Source organism: Parasteatoda tepidariorum, chromosome 11 (genome assembly GCF_982258835.1).
Source record: "Parasteatoda tepidariorum strain Cologne lab strain chromosome 11, Ptep-v5.0, whole genome shotgun sequence".
NCBI classification, from domain to species: domain Eukaryota; kingdom Metazoa; phylum Arthropoda; class Arachnida; order Araneae; family Theridiidae; genus Parasteatoda; species Parasteatoda tepidariorum.
The window spans coordinates 17851659-17868828 of NC_141765.1; the positions used below are offsets into that span (position 1 = coordinate 17851659).

Sequence of the window (17170 nt, forward strand, 5' to 3'; positions counted from 1 at the left end):
TAATTCTGATGATGTGCCCTAACTCCCTTAAAAGTTTTTCTTAACATTTACTTGATCCTATATTATACATATCGTTTTCAATCTTGTATATTTCGATAAAAAATCTGTAGCTTTAGAGGAAAAACTAATTTCTGATTTAGAGTCTCCGCAGCCGAATTTGACAAGATCTAGTTTTTAAATAAATGCAACGAAAAATCTGCTCCCCCATGTTATTAAATAATTGATAAAGAAACATCAAAACTAGCAATTTAAATCCTGAGTGAGTCACACTTTTTTGCGAAAAACCTGAAAAAAAGACATTAAAAAAGAAAATGGCCTCCTAACTATAGTCCCTTTATGAGCATGAACAAGATAAAGTGTATAGTGAAGAAAAGAATAATCGAAACAACAGAAGAATATGTTAAATCTCTTACTTTTCTTCTTTTTTTTTATTGATCTCGATTTTCTTAGCATGTTCAAATAAACTTTTAAAATAGATTTAATACTACTGCTCACTTTCATTCAAGTCTAATCCAGAATTCAGACTTAAGTTTTAGAAAAGGCGAAAAAAAAGATATAGATTTAAAAGCTGTGACACAGAAGAAGAAGAGATATCAAGCTTAAACAAAAACTTAATTCCAGTTCGACCAAAGTCTTACCTAACTAGTATACCTAACTAGTATACCTAACTAGTCTTAAGAAAATCATTATTTATGTTTTTTACTTGAAACATTTTACAAAAGTTAGCAAGTGAACGCAAATTTTCTCAGTCCATAAGAAAAAAAAAATTCAGGCGGGGTTAGATGAAAATCCTTACATCATTCGACAAAATCATTTCTATTTAAAAGTAAAAGCTGAACATTTTATCTACAAAACAAGTTCAGTTTTGTGTTTCTATAAGATAAACTGAAGAAGAGTAGAAAGCTGTATCCAGAGTTAAAGACTTCAACTCTTTCAAAGCCTTTACTATTTTGATTTTATTATGTAATTTCTATAGTAAAAGTCAATTAGTATTAAATTAACTCTGATTACTATGTGTGTTATTTTTTTGCCATAGTTCAACGTTTTGTATCAATGATTAAAGCAACTGTAATAAATTAGTTATTATGCTGAATTATAAAATTTTTCAGCAAGTTAATATTTTTTACCTAACTAGTCTTAAGAAAATCATTATTTATGTTTTTTACTTGAAACATTTTACAAAAGTTAGCAAGTGAACGCAAATTTTCTCAGTCCATAAGAAAAAAAAAATTCAGGCGGGGTTAGATGAAAATCCTTACATCATTCGACAAAATCATTTCTATTTAAAAGTAAAAGCTGAACATTTTATCTACAAAACAAGTTCAGTTTTGTGTTTCTATAAGATAAACTGAAGAAGAGTAGAAAGCTGTATCCAGAGTTAAAGACTTCAACTCTTTCAAAGCCTTTACTATTTTGATTTTATTATGTAATTTCTATAGTAAAAGTCAATTAGTATTAAATTAACTCTGATTACTATGTGTGTTATTTTTTTGCCATAGTTCAACGTTTTGTATCAATGATTAAAGCAACTGTAATAAATTAGTTATTATGCTGAATTATAAAATTTTTCAGCAAGTTAATATTTTTTACCTAACTAGTCTTAAGAAAATCATTATTTATGTTTTTTACTTGAAACATTTTACAAAAGTTAGCAAGTGAACGCAAATTTTCTCAGTCCATAAGAAAAAAAAAATTCAGGCGGGGTTAGATGAAAATCCTTACATCATTCGACAAAATCATTTCTATTTAAAAGTAAAAGCTGAACATTTTATCTACAAAACAAGTTCAGTTTTGTGTTTCTATAATTAACCTTTCGAATTTTATAGCAGAAAACGGATAGATTTCAGAAGAGAATTACGTTTTCTGTTTTTTCAAAGTTTGATATTTTATAGCCGTCGTTGAACAGCCATCCCAACAATTATCCTATGATAAAAATTAATCTTTTTAATGTGTCTATATCACTAAAAAATTAAAAAAGCTGTTTGAGATGAAAGAAAAATAGCAGAAAACACAGGTCCCTGGTTCGATCCTCGGGCCGGGCAGGGTTGACTCAGCCTTTCATCCCTTCAGTGAGTCGATAAATGAGTACCAAGCATGCTTGGGAACTAAACACTGGGGGGCGGCATTCACTGGGGGCGCGTTCGGCCGACCACCTGACCGGAACATCTGCTTCTGCACCCCAGAGCCCAAGGTCTTGGCCCTCTAGGGCTGTCGCGCTGCTGAGTTTATATATATATATATTTAAATTTATTTTTAATCAAAGACTTAAACTAATATGTACACATATTTGTTGCAGAATTGGTTAACAGAAGACATTATTAATTTAAGGTTTTAAATGGCTATTAATTTGCTTCTGGATAAATGAAATTTAAATATTATTAATAATCATTATCCAAGAAAATGATTTCTTAAAATGTTTATTTTCGTATTTTCAATTAATTTGTGTTTATTATTTATTTATTTAATTAATTTATTTATTTATTTGTTTTATTTTTATTTATAGATTGTACAAACCAAACTCGGCAGCATTTATTGTATGAATTTTGTGTTTATAGACTAATTAGAAGGCGTTCAATATACAAATTTATACTTTCCTTTCCAGAAACCCTTCACTAAATCTTTTAATTCCTCTAAAAAATCAATTTAATCAGCATTTCTAAATTTACTCCTTACCAAAATGGTAGTGGCTCGGTTAGAAAGATTATTGATATTAAAATTTAGAATTTAAATAGATTCTAATTTTTCAAAAATTTCCCAACTATTCAAAGATTAATTTTCTTTAAAAAAAACTTATTTTAAAATAAAGACTTTAATTTTAGAACTTCATCCATATTCTCAAATACACAGATATTTAAAATTTATTTTTAATTAAAGAATTAAACTAATCTGTATTGTAACAGAATTGGTTTACAGAGGACATCACAGATTTCAGAGTTTAAATGGCTTTTTATTTTAATTTGTTTCTTGGAAAATGAAATGCTAATTATGCATTATCAAAAATCATTATTTATGCAAAATTATTTAAAATAATTTTTTCTGTGAATCTAATGACTCAAATAATTTTTCTTGCAAATATTAAGTAATTTTCTTCCATGATATTTAATCTTTTTTTCCCTTAAGCAAATAAAAAAAATATATACTACATATTGTGTTTACAAAATTGGTAAATAGATAGCAGCACTATATCCGAGATCAAAACGTTTTTTTTCTTCTGTTATATGTATCTTGCAAAATGAAATTTAAATAGTATCGAACTTTTTATTTATGCATATGTTTTGGAGCCTTAACGAGTAAAATAACTTTTCACGACAATAATATTTAAATAAATTTTGAAGTATAATTTCCATGAAGTATAAGTATTTATTTCCATATTTTCATCTAACACATTTTCAAAAGACCCAATCAATAATTTACTGAAGTTACATATTTCTTTAAAATAATTATATATTTTTTTCTTCTGATTTGTGTTAAAAATTAAATTTAAAATTAACGTGTATTGACGTAAATTAACGTAAATTAACTGAAGTTATTGTCCGTTGTTAGTCGTTTCTTTAGCTTATAATTTTGAAATGAGATGGCAGCACAACTGTGATGTTATTAAGATTTAGTTGGAGTTAATAAAATTTAACAGTGCTTGTCATTAAAATTTTGCTTGATTATTTTACTTAATAATCTAACAAGTTAAACTAATTCTTATCCAATGATTCCTTGTGTGTTTTAGGTTAAATTAAAGTATTAAGAAAAAGTTCTTTGATTTTAAAATAAATTCATATTGCTATGTGGAGCAAACAACTTATATTATTGATAAAAAAAAACAAAGATATTAATAATAAAACTAATAAGCTAATTAAATAGTTAAAAATAGTATTATTTTGCTTCTTTACTTTGTTACTTATTGTTACTTTGTTACTTATAATATTTGACTATTTTACTTTTTCATCAATTTTCTATCTTCTTTGGTTATTTTCTCTCAGTTTTGATATATCATTCGGATATATTAAGAGTTCCATTTGCACTTCTACTTTCAGGTTATGATTTTTTTTTTTAAATTTTCAATTTTTATTATTAACAAGAAAGTAATACACAAGGTGGTAGGAGGCATTCAATAGTGTAAGTTGTTCGTGGTTGAAGAAATGTATCGGATAAAATCATGCTATGCAGGATGTAGATGAAATCCAGACAGCCCAACAAAACTTTTCTTGAGAAAAGTTAGAACATCCACCGCACAGTCAAGATTTGACACCCTGCGACTTCCACATCTTTGGGAAACTTATAAGGACGCCATAGCAGGGAAGAAAATTTCTCTCGCAAATTCTCTTTCCCCTTCATTTTAATTTTAAATTGTCGAAAAAATGAGTTCAGACAAAACTAGAGTAAGCCATGAAGTTTCAAATACTGAAAAGAAAATTTAAAAATGTACAAATTAAAATAAATAATGAGATGATAATTTTGGATTACTCAACGGAGAAGTTCTCTTCTAATAATTTATTTGCATTTTAATATTTCGAAGTATTTTCTTTCAGCAACTCAAACTTCATGACTACTCATGACTACTTTGAATGAACTTCTTTTAAATTTTAAATTATTGATATTGATATTTAATTGATATTTCTTTCTTTTAAATTTTAAATTAGGAATGAAGGAGAAAGAGAATTTGCAACAAAACTTTTATTCCGCAGTAGAGCTAGTACTGTCTTTACGCATGAGCAAGTTAGGGTAGTGGCCTAGGGTCCTAGGCAATCAGGGGGCCCTTGAGGATCTTACTTTTTTTAAAAATTTTATTAAAAAGGCTAACAATTAACAAAATTATCTTACATATTTTAAAATAAATATATGCTACAAATAGTGATTGATTATCATGCATACACCAATAATTTGAATATTTATCACCAAGAGGAAACTGAATCTATTTTTCTACGTCTCAATGAAACTCTTAGGTTCTTGGGTATTGTAAGATGCTTTAATAACTGTTTAGTTTGACAAAATAATTCATACCTTTTGAATTTTTTTTAGTTGTTATACCTCTATATTTATTTAATTACGTTAATTAACTTCCATAGTTCAGAAAATTATTTTATTATCTGAGGATTGCAACTGGTAAACGTCTCAACTTCTTTTTTCAATTATGCATAGCTTAAAAACGCTATATTTGAGTTTTTGAGGTAATCAAAATGTGTTTAAATTTGTCAAAATTATTGCATTGTATCTTAAAAATGCTTTATTTTATGTATGTGAAGCTTTTTAAGTTCATTCTTAAACATTATAAGGGTCTATAATGTTTAAGGGTCTAAAATAAAATGCTATAAAGGTCTAAACATTTTTGTGCCCCGGGGGCCCTGCATGCTATTAAGGCAACGTCTTCTTAAGAGAGTATTATAGAGGACGCATTTCTATTCGGACCACGAAGTAAAGGAAGCTCTGCAGAACTTCCTTTGGATTCTAACACAATCTTTCTACAATCAGTGTTACGACAGTGTATAATAAAATTATATATATATATATAATATAAACACAAAGAAAAATTATAAAATAAAATAGAATTTTTTTTTAATCTGAAAACGTAAAGGTTTTCTTCAGGACGCATTCCCTTTTGATGGTAAATGCGATATTTCCAAGCAAAAAATAAGTAATAAATAAAAAAGTTTAAAATAAATTAAAAAATTTAAGTTGCAAAGAAAAACAAAAACATTAAAATAGGTAATCGTTGTTTATATATATATATATATATATATATATATATATATATATATATATATATATATATATATATATATATATATATATATATATATATATATATATATATATATATTATAACAGCTATGGTTGAGGGTTCTGGCACGCAGGAATAAAGCAAGATAGATCGTAAACGCCCTTTATTTTTTATTTTTCCGGATCGGCAGAGCTTCAAATCGCACTCCAAAATCGGTGCTTTAGTTTAAATCTTAGGAAAAGTAACACAAGTTTGTCTTTATGATATGTTATGATGTGTCTTATGATGTATTATGACGAAAAAAAGGGAAATATTAGCAATTACAATTGGTCAATTAAATAAATAGAGTTAATACACCGGTTCTAACGCTTAGTTAAGGGAAAAACTTAAAATGTTAATTCTGGCATTCTTTAATCTAAATTTAGAACTAAACTGTCGAACGTGAATAATAAATCTGAAAAAGCGTTTCATTTTGAACTATAAATTAAGTTAGAGAATTTAAATAAAAAAATAACATAAAAAGATTTGTTAAAGCTTTTTTATAATACACACACATATATATATATATGTATATATATATATACCAAATTTTATAAAATGCATTTAATTTGCTAGTAATACTTAAGGTAATACTAAAATCATTTTTCTTACAAAAATTACCTAATCATCTTAAAGGCTTAGGAAATGTTATTGATTTGTATACTATCTTAAGTATTACTGTAATAATGTGTAATGTTTAAAATCCTTTCTATTTTTTAAAAGATGATAAAGATGATGAAAAGATGATATATCGAAAATATTTTCGGAGAAAAAACTCATCTTTTGTATTCGATTTTAATCTTTAAGAGCGTAACATTCATACAATGTTTCTCTAGCAGTTCTTTTATAGTAATCTTGAAGAGAAATGAAACATTTTGCATTTATGAATTGATAAAACGTTATCAAATTCCACATATCTTGGAATCTTCTTTTAAACTATATCACATTTGATCACGAGAATTTCCATGAAACTTTCATTTAAAATATATATATATATATATATATATATATATATATATATATATATATATATATATATATATATATATATATATATATATATATATATATATATATATATATATATATATATATATATATATATATATATATGTATGTATATATATATATATATATATATCTCATATATATATATATATATATATATATATATATATATATATATATATATATATATATATATATATATATGTATGTATATATATATATATATATATATATCTCATATATATATATATATATATATGAGTGTGTGTGTGTGTACAATAATAGAATTATAAAATAAAATTTGAAAAAATTATTTCGGAAAACGTAAAGATTCTTTACCCAGACACTTTTCTTTACGTAGTAATATTTCGAAATGAAGAACAATTATCCTATGATAAAAATTAATCTTTTTAATGTGTCTATATCACTAAAAAATAAAAAAGCTGTTTGAGATGAAAGGAAAAATAGCAGAAAACAAACTTGCCGATATGAGTAAAAAATAAGAATGCCTTAAAAATAGATATATTAATCTGACATTGTAATTACATAATATAATAAACATTGAAGATTGATATTTATTGTCGGATTGCTTAGTGAGTGCAAATAAAGCAATTAAAATAATCCAAAACATCTCATTATTTTCTATTTTAACAGTTTTCTTATGGTTTCTTTAGTTTTCTGTAGTAATGCTCTCGAAAAACATTTTTATTATGTTCTCCACCGTCATAAATTCTGAAATAAAAGAAATGAAACAAAATCAATTATTTATGCTACTTATTGTGTATATCATAGATATGTGATTTGGATGTCCAAATTATTACATTAATTATTTTGATCTTAAATTATACAAAAGTCATTTTTATATATAACTGCTTCACCAATTTCAAATTAACATTTTCACGCTTATTATGCTCGTGAAAATAAAAAAAATGTGTCGAAGCACAATTTTCTTATTTCCTGCACCACCATAGTTTCTGAAATAGAAAATTATTAAATAAAGTTTAGTGAATTATTTACGCTATTTATTGTGTAAATCTAATATGTAATTAAAGTACACAAATGAAATAAAAGCAATTATTGAATAAAATTGAAGGAATTATTTATGCAACTTATTGTTTTTAGATTATAAGTAATTAATTTTATAACATCGATTTATGCAATAATAAATCGATGCTCTAAAAATACTCAGATGAAATAAAAAATTATTGAATAAAATTGAATGAATTATTTATGCTTCTTATTGTGTATATCTTATATGTTATTAAAATACTCAAATGAAATAAAAAATTATTGAATGAAATTGAAAGAATAATTTATGCTACTTATTGTGTAAATTATGAATAATTTTAAAATATTCAAATCAGTAGATCAATTAATCATTAACATAATTTATAAAATTGTCATTTTATAAATTTATACAGAAATAACCAAGTTAATCTTTTTTTACAATTATACATTATTAATTTTGAAGCTTCAGAAAAATAATAATTAATGTTAAAGCGTAAGGTATAAATTTAAAAACCAAGCAAGAATCTAAACATTTAAAAAAAGGTTTTACATGAATTGTAACATTTAGAAAAATTCTTGGATTTTCCAGAAAGAAAAAAAATAATAATTCGCATAAATCATCAGAGTAATTCGCGCCATGACAAACTTGCAAAAAAAGGACACTATATATAATTTAGGTGCATAGTTACTACTATTTTGATGTTGAGTGAAACTAAATTTTTTGCAGTGAGTGTATAGTGTGGTTTTCCGGAGAACTCCAGACATCCGTCTCGCGTCGTGGCGGGTACTATGGTTAAGAGGAAAGATCTCTTCGAATAGGGGTGTGGGGTGAATAGTTTTAACTTAATCTAAGCGTAGGTCGTCGCGAGTAATCCTTCTTTCTTCCATTTCACCCCCATTAGAAATGTGCTCACGCTTGTTACCATAGCAGCAGACAAACCCAGACTTTCAGTCTAGAGTTGTTCTCCTCAAAGTTTTTTTTTTAGTATAGTCACATCTTTATTCGATTTTTCACTGTATAGTTTTATTTACTTACTTATTATTCCTTTGTTTCTTCGCTTACAGACAACACATGTGTTCATGCGCATGGCTTCATTACAAAACCATTTAATTTAAAAAACAAGTATATTTTTAGTAATTTATTCGAACTAATTCTTTCAATATAATTTTCGCACAATAACTACAGAATGTACTAAGTTTAATTTAACACCAAAAATGGTGACAACCATACACCAAAATTTTTTTCTGTGTAGTGTGGCACTGTGTAGAAAATAAGACGTTTGTGCGCAAATATTTCAAATGTGTAATACTGAAAAGTATTTCTTTTATTAAAAAAGAAAATTAGTGTCCATCAGTTTATTAGTTTCATGCCGAAATAATTTTATATAAATATCTTTTTTAAATCATATTTGGCCTATTAAAATATTAAAAAAACTGAAAAATAATATTTATGAGTTGTAGTAGATGTAGGCTAAAACGTTACATTCATTTATAAAAAAATACATTCTTATTCTTTTTTTATGATTTTTACTAACTAAACATTTATTTATAAAAAGTTTAAAAAGAAAAAAAAGGACATACGAAAGATAAAAGATTTTTAAGAAACATCCTATTCAAAATTCTTCCAATTCAACATGACAGATTTATTACCTTTCTGTAACGAAAAAAATACAGGGTCTTATCACATTTTTGGAATCCATCTCAAAAAAGAAGTAAAAAATCATAGACATTTTTGTACTTGTACCCATTTACACCTCTGGCCTTGTTACATCGACATCACAAAAAGGTTGAAAAATAATGCATTTTAAAAAAACTTAATTAAAACCTGGTTATTACAGTGTTAAAACCTTTATTAAAATTTTATTAAAACCATCAATTAAACATATTTTAAAGCCTTTATCCCACTTCCTCAATGTCATTAGCTAGATTTTAATAACATTTTCCACAACTTAAATATTAACTTGCGAGCTCTAATATTATGAACTAAACTTTGATCAGAATGCTTGAAATTCATATGAATGGCAGTAATTTCGAATAATCACGTATATTAATGATTAAAAGATTTCTTTCAAAAAAGATTTCCTGTCTCTCGGTGACTTTGAAAATAAACTCACGTTCTTTCTGCCCAGTTTCAATGTTGTTGACGAGTAGTTTCTAATAAGGGAACAAGTTTCCAATAAAATTTAAAGAAATTGAACTTTTAAACACGCCATTTGTAATATGCTATAAAAGGTACTACTGCAATTGCTAATCCTAAGCCTAGAAAAGTGGGAAAGGAAGTTAGTTCAAAAAATTCTCATTGTAGTCTCTTAAAGTTGTCCAATTATCCGGATGCTTCATTATCCAGAATCGGCTTTGGTTCCGATTGGGCTGGAGAATCGACGCTCTAATGGCAATTGTTTTGATTGTTATGGTTCGGGTCCAAGATGAATACCTAATTGCCTACCTTCCCCGAAGTGAGCATAAGCGGCCATCTGGACTTGATTGAAGGGGGACATGGGTCAAAAAGGGAAAAACTTATACAGACAAGTTAAGTGTTGTCTTCTATTAATTCCTCCACGCTATATTAAATACTCATACTAAACTTAATAGATCCTATAGTTCAGTTACTATAATGAATTTAGTTAGAAGGAAGTTTGAAAAAAATAGAATTTCTAAGCGTCTGAAGTACATATCTAGAAAAAAGAGGTATTATTTCTAACGTATTTCCCATGCTGAATTGAATGAAATCAAAGTAAAATTAATAGGTATAATTGATCAAAAGTTTAAAGAATTTTTTTTTTGTATAAGAAATACCATTTCGTACTAGTAACTTTACATATCAACTATGCAACATTGATGTATGCATTGCTTTTGCTTAACTTAATAATACCAAAACCAATTCAATAGGATAAATTGTTTAAAAGTTATAAAACTTTCAAGAATAAAATTATAACTCTCACATTTTTATGCGTAAAACTCGTTACGGATTCGAAACTATTTGTTATATCAACTAATTTTCGATTTTATTGAATTAGGTAAAAAAATACATGAAAAATGTCTCACTTGTCTAGATATAAATATCAGACACATAAGTAAAGCAGAAGGAAACATTTGTCTCCAGAATAATCATGATCTCAAATTTACAGCAAACCAGCAGAAATACCGATAAGCAATATTAAAGCTAAATGATTGCTAAGTAAAATATAAATTCTGATTTAAACAAATTATAAACTAAATTATGTATAGATTCAAAATATTACACCAACATAAGGAGAGAAAAATAATCATATATTTTTCACAAAAATATTTTACAGCATTTTAATAATTACATACCATATGTGCAATAAAACTTCTGGAAAATAAATTATTTTAATTTAGAAATATATAATATTTCTGGCATATGGGAAAAATTTATGAATCACTTTAGAAAATGACTCAACCGTTTAGTTTAATTCATTAGTCCAATTTCAGAAAGTAAACAGACAAGACGCATATCAATATAATAAACAATACGAAACTTGACCAAATTGGTCAAATAGCTTAGAGCCTTTAGGGGAAAACTAACGAGATGCATTATTTAGTCAATATCAAAATGCTTACCTCATTTAGCGAAGGAGTATTTCTACCTTTGAGAAACAACCCTAATATGTCCAAAATCAATAAGGAATCACTTGTTGTAGTCTTTACTTCTCCATATTGGTTGTTCATTTTCACAGAACGCTTAAGCATTCTATCTGAGTTATAACTGCAGCCTCCGAAAACATTACAAAACACTCGTTTTCCTTTCGAAATCATTTCGAAATCCTGCAAATAAAAATTAGGTTTATTTTAATAAGTATGCGGGTAATCACAACAAACCTAAGGAAATATTATTTCAGTTTCTGAGCATCGCTGTTTTGCATGACGCGTTATAATATAAAATTTTTTGATGAATTACGCTTCTCACTGCGAAAGTATTGCTTTTATAATTCCAATAATAAGTAAGTCAAATAAAACTTTCAGTTATTTTCACACTCTTAGAATTTTCTAGGAAAAAATAGTAATTAACAATTCATTTGATAGTTATTTTACCGTATTTAAACAAAACAGTCAAATAGCCATAAATAAGATGGCATTCATACTGTTAACTTTGAGAAAAACCATTCATTAACTGCTTTCACCTAATACGGTTAAACAACTAGAATTTTATAGCACCTAGTATGTTCACCTAATCAAGCCACTTAGTTTTTTGTAGTTGAGAACATATTATTATCGAGAGGGCTACTCTGTCAATGACGGAACTGATCGACGGAACTGGGTTCGAGTCCCAGCATTGACACCAAATATTTCATCCATTCCCTTCAACACATGAAGAGTTTCCAGTGTCCTGCACTCTCCAATTTGTGCACCTGGACTATTAGAATATGATACTATCACTCACGCCTAGATGGCAGCACCATTAAAACTGCTCCACACACAAAAAGTTTAGTACTTCCCACCTCTTACGATTTTGAAACAATGCAAGTTGTAAATGGTTAAAAAAAAACAGATAGTTTTGTATTCATGATTTTTTATCCATACTAGTTTAAAATGGTTTGAAAGCCGTTAAGGTAAAAAAGGTACTTTAACGTTAACCTTATGATTAATTGACTGAACAGACTACTGTCGGCTATCTTACCCCGTAATTTTAGAATGAAAATTTAACAGTGTAAATTGAATAATTCACGTAAATCATTGAATTATCTATTGGTTGAATATTTAAAAAACAGCCTAGAATTTTCTATTTGTTGGATGATTAAAATAAACTAGTTATAACTAAAATTGGGTAATGTTACTTATTTAATGATAATTATTCAAACATTAGTGTGGTAATAATTCTTGTAAAATTTTAGTTTTTGAGGAGTATTTAAATTTCAACAAGCATATTTAAATCTTCATTGCATTCAATGCATCCTCAAAAAGATTAGTTTCTCTGTCATGTCACTGTGTTATAAGGAATTTAAAATCTTTAGTAAATTACTTTGCTTAACTATTATCCCAGTAAAATTTAACCCTTTGACGCAGATTGGACACAAGTGTCCCTTTTATATCTCTTTTCTGACTCTCTTATTACAAGCAAATATATATATTTTTATAATATTTAAATAAAAAGCAGTCTAATAGTTACTAAAGAAATATATTAGATTATCGGAATTACATTTGTACAAAAATATAAAATCTAACAAAAAAAAGAATTTTGAATCTATTTTTGTATTCATATTCAAAAATTTACCAATAATTAATTTTCCTTGTTATCGAAATTTCAACAATAAATAAATGTTTCTTTCTAGACATAAAAAATAACTGCTAATAGGTGCAAGTTGGAAAAATTAAAGTTCGGAAGTGAGTTTGGAAGATATAGTTTGGAAGAATTTACCTCTAACGCAAAAAAAAGTCACCGGTTTTTTATGCTGTATTTTATTACCACAAATTATTAAAATGCTAAATATAATATTTTTCACTTATTTTAACCAAATTTAATACAAAATAAAGAAAAGTATCAAAAATATGTTTAATAAAATTTCTACGTCATTATGTTAACATACTTTAATTCATTAAAACTATGAAGTAAATTAGAATTTTTACGAAATATCTGCTTCTGAAGCAAAAGTATATTTAAAATAACGTTACAAAATTTGGAATTTTCCATTGCGTAAAATTTTACCTTAACAATACCTAATCTAATATAGGATGCACCTTAACCACCACCTTCAATACACATTATTAGGTTTCTTCTCAAAAATGAAAAATGCAAAGGCAGCAAATTAATATTTATAAGAATAAAAACAAAAACGTTATTTAATTTTGATGAACCTCTATTGAGGAAGTCGTAATTAACAACAATTCGCTATTTTTACATGATAACTATGCATTTATCCTCTAATTCAGAAACGTCCACTATACTTTTCAAATATTAGTATTTTTTCATATTATCGCCATAATTTTTTTTGTTGTCTAAATTAGTTTAACGATTCCTTTTATATTAGTTTCACTAAACATCCAGATAACACAACAAAATATTTTATAACTAAGTAAAATAGGTGTCTGATTTTTAATGATTCTACTTTTGATTGGTTATAATGACTCTGATGGTTATAATTACTCATTTAATATGATGCTGTAGTCTATGTACTCTTTTTATAATGATTATATAGCAGCTTGACCAAATGTACGTGAATATCATTTATGAAAAATATGAATAACATTGTGCTACTGTTATTATTTTTAGTACACTTTTTTTAATTGATACACATCCGTGTTGTATTGTTTTATAAATCCTACAATAAGTATAGTAATTTATTTGTTTTTTTTTCGTAAAAATTTGTTTAATTATTTATTTATTTATATTTTTTTCTTCCCACAGCTCTTTATTTCATTTGCTAAACTATATCTAAGCTCCTCGAATTATTCTTTTTTTTTCCTTAGTATTCTTTGAAAAGTAGAAGTTATTGAAAATGAAGCTACAAATTTTGTTTTCTTATTTTTTAACTTCTTAAAAATATATATATTTGATGTTTGTAATTTTTCACACTTTCAGAAATTACCTAAATGCAAAAACCAAATAAGTTGAAGTAAAAAGTATTTTAAGCTGAAAATTGCGATTGAATAAAGAACTCACTTTTTTACTGTATGCAAATGAGCTGAATGCAAAGAAGTATACAATTAGAAAAAGCGGTAGCATCTTCTCAGGTTTTAACCTAGAATAAATTCAAAATAAGTTTTCATAAAATTAAACAGTTCATATTATTACAGTTTATCTAAACTAAAACACTTTTACACTATAAAGTCAAACCAAAGTCATCATTTCATAAAAGACATACAAAAGACCTACAAACCACCCTTAAAAATATTTATTTTCATTAAACCTATGTTTGCAAAACAAAATTTTACTTGTAAAAAATGATTCAAGAAGCTATTTAACAATAAAAAGGCTGAACGAAATATAAACGATATTTCCTTTTAAAAATTAAAACAAAGATAAAAATATGTAACAAGAATTTGAATCCCTAGTGAGAAATGAATCCTCGTATTATAATCAGAAATTTGAGTAATCATAAAATACAGATAAAGGGGATCACCCTTAAGAATATTCAATAAGATTTTAAAATGCGTAATTATAAATCTAATAAGCAAATTGATCAGTTCCAAATAATAATTTGAATTTATGGTTTCGATTAGAAGAAGAATCAATTCAGTTATTATATTCTTAAGATTGATTGATCTCAAAATAAAAACAAAAAGAGCTATCCTTCAGAATTCCAAATACGAGTTTAAAATACATCATAAAATATAAGAAATGATAGTCAATAAATTCCAACAAAAATTCAGATTATCATCTTCTAATATCTGAAGACTAAATCATTGCAAAATACAGATAAGCGGAATCAACTTAAAGAATATGTAATAAAATTTTTAAATCATAATGTGAATGTACATAAAAAAATCTAGTAAAATCACCGTACTTGTAAGATTGGAACATTTTTTGTGAAAAAAAACGTAATTAATGTAATAAACCAAAATAAACTGTATTTAAACCCTGAATTTGGTAAATTTTCCGTTCGTATGGTAACGATCAAACGGAATTTTTGTTTTTAAATATATAGTTCTTATTACCATATAATTAGTAAAAATTAAAACCTTAATGGTAAAGTAGACTATATTAGCATGGTATTAAAACTGTAATCTGTTTTTTACGCCATGCTCTAAGTTATCATGATAAAATTATCAAATTTTACCACAATTACTACCAAACAGCATGGTAATAAAACCATACTTCATTGTTAATATTACAAAAGTCATTACCAAATCTCTTCGGTAAAAATTACCGCACTTTTTAGTGTTCTCATAGACCCAGAAATTGGATTATACTTTTTTTCTTAGTGTAAGAAACGCAAAAAAATTAATTTAAAGTACAAACTTAACACATTAATCTGATAATAAGAGACAGAATAAATGAAAACTTTTGAATAAATGAAGAGAATTAACAAAGATATTTGTGTGTTTAACTATTATCCAAAAATATTTCATACTTTTAAAAACTAATTACTGTGTTAAGAATATAAAAGATCTAAATAAAATATGTTCTTAAATAAGCATTTTTTATTTACATTTTTGTTGATCAAAAAGTAAACCACACCTACCTTACACACCCCAACCTAAACATTCTAAGTATTATTCTCCAACCCTTCATCAGAATATATATACGAAAACCAATTTTGGTTAGTTTCTTTAAATTAATTTCAAAGGACACGTGATATGAATAGTTAAGAATAACTGGATATCGAAATGATTTCCCTAGCAGAAATTTGATTAAAAAATGCACTTTCAAAACACATTGCATACTAAAAGACGACACAAAGTCTGATAGAAGAATATTCCAGCTTCAAATGTAACTATCTTGTGACTAATGGTCCAGTTGTCTAGCTATTATAGACAATATAATATACAAGTGTATCTAATAGAGACAGTGGCGTGTAGAGAGAATATTGAAGAGGGAACCGGCCTCAGGCAATCAATTAAAGGAGGCATCCAATATGTGATTAAGTTCGCTAAAATTGTTACTACATTTAATTCCAAAATTTAAAAAAATTGGATGAATACTACACACAATACAAAAATACTGAATAAAATTACTGTAAAATGTACAGGCAAACAGGGTGTTGGTTAATTTTACTGTGAACTCCATTTTTATCTAAACATGTTACGGAGCAAAAAATCGTACGTACCGCAATTTTTCAAGTAATAATTACTGTAAAATCTCAGAATGACTCTAATAAAATAAATATTACTGTAAAAGTTACGGTATAATATTTTAAGGTAAAAATCGATTTTATGGTAAAATAGAATTTACGGATGTGCCTATGCTTTATACCATAATTTGATCTGGAATTTTTTGCAGTGTAGGCTCAAATGATATATTTTATGATTTTCGAGAAAATTTTAAATATGAAGGCGGTATAGTTCATTAAACGTAAGTAATTTTAACATTTAAGAAAATTTCAGAATATTTTGTTTGAAATTACACATTTTATGATAGAGAATAATTTCGAATAATATTTATATGAAAAGAATTAAAATATGGTGATAATTAAAGTTTTTATGATATGTATCATTCCAATGCTTTTTTCGCACTTTAATAAAGTTTTTTTTGTCCTATCCAAAAATTAGATTACTACAAACCTCTTTTCATAGGTATCTAATTCAGGAGTTTTCTCCGGGTATCCACACTCTTTAGCATGCACTGAATATATATATTCAGTTCCATTTAACAACTTTAAACCAAGAAATAGTTAAATGATTAAAATTTATTATTTTACAAAAATAAACCCTGTTGTTTAAATTAAACACATTTAATTTATGATCATTTTTCTAATACCTTTATTTATTTGTATTTTTTTAAAT

The 17170-nt window shown here is 26.2% G+C and overlaps 1 protein-coding gene across 1 annotated transcript; it reads right to left on the reverse strand.

The window, feature by feature from the left end:
- Positions 1–7266: 7266 nt before the first annotated feature.
- Positions 7267–15948, reverse strand: LOC107451001 (uncharacterized). The gene is made up of 4 exons (XM_016066950.3): positions 15910–15948; positions 14388–14466; positions 11351–11554; positions 7267–7492 (listed from the first exon to the last, which is right to left on the reverse strand). Exons 1-4 carry the CDS (start codon positions 15930–15932, stop codon positions 7484–7486), a joined length of 315 nt encoding a protein of 104 aa, XP_015922436.2. The 5' UTR covers positions 15933–15948; the 3' UTR covers positions 7267–7483.
- Positions 15949–17170: the final 1222 nt, after the last annotated feature.

Bases quoted from the DNA above. Each gene is read 5' to 3' on its own strand.
- LOC107451001 (XM_016066950.3), bottom strand. From the start codon at position 15,932: ATGTTTAGGTTGGGGTGTGTAAG. The intron at 14,467-15,909 runs GTAGGTGTGGTT...AATTTATTCTAG, and splicing joins TTTAGGTTGGGGTGTGTAAG to GTTAAAACCTGAGAAGATGC. The intron at 11,555-14,387 runs GTGAGTTCTTTA...TTTTATTTGCAG, and splicing joins CATTTGCATACAGTAAAAAA to GATTTCGAAATGATTTCGAA.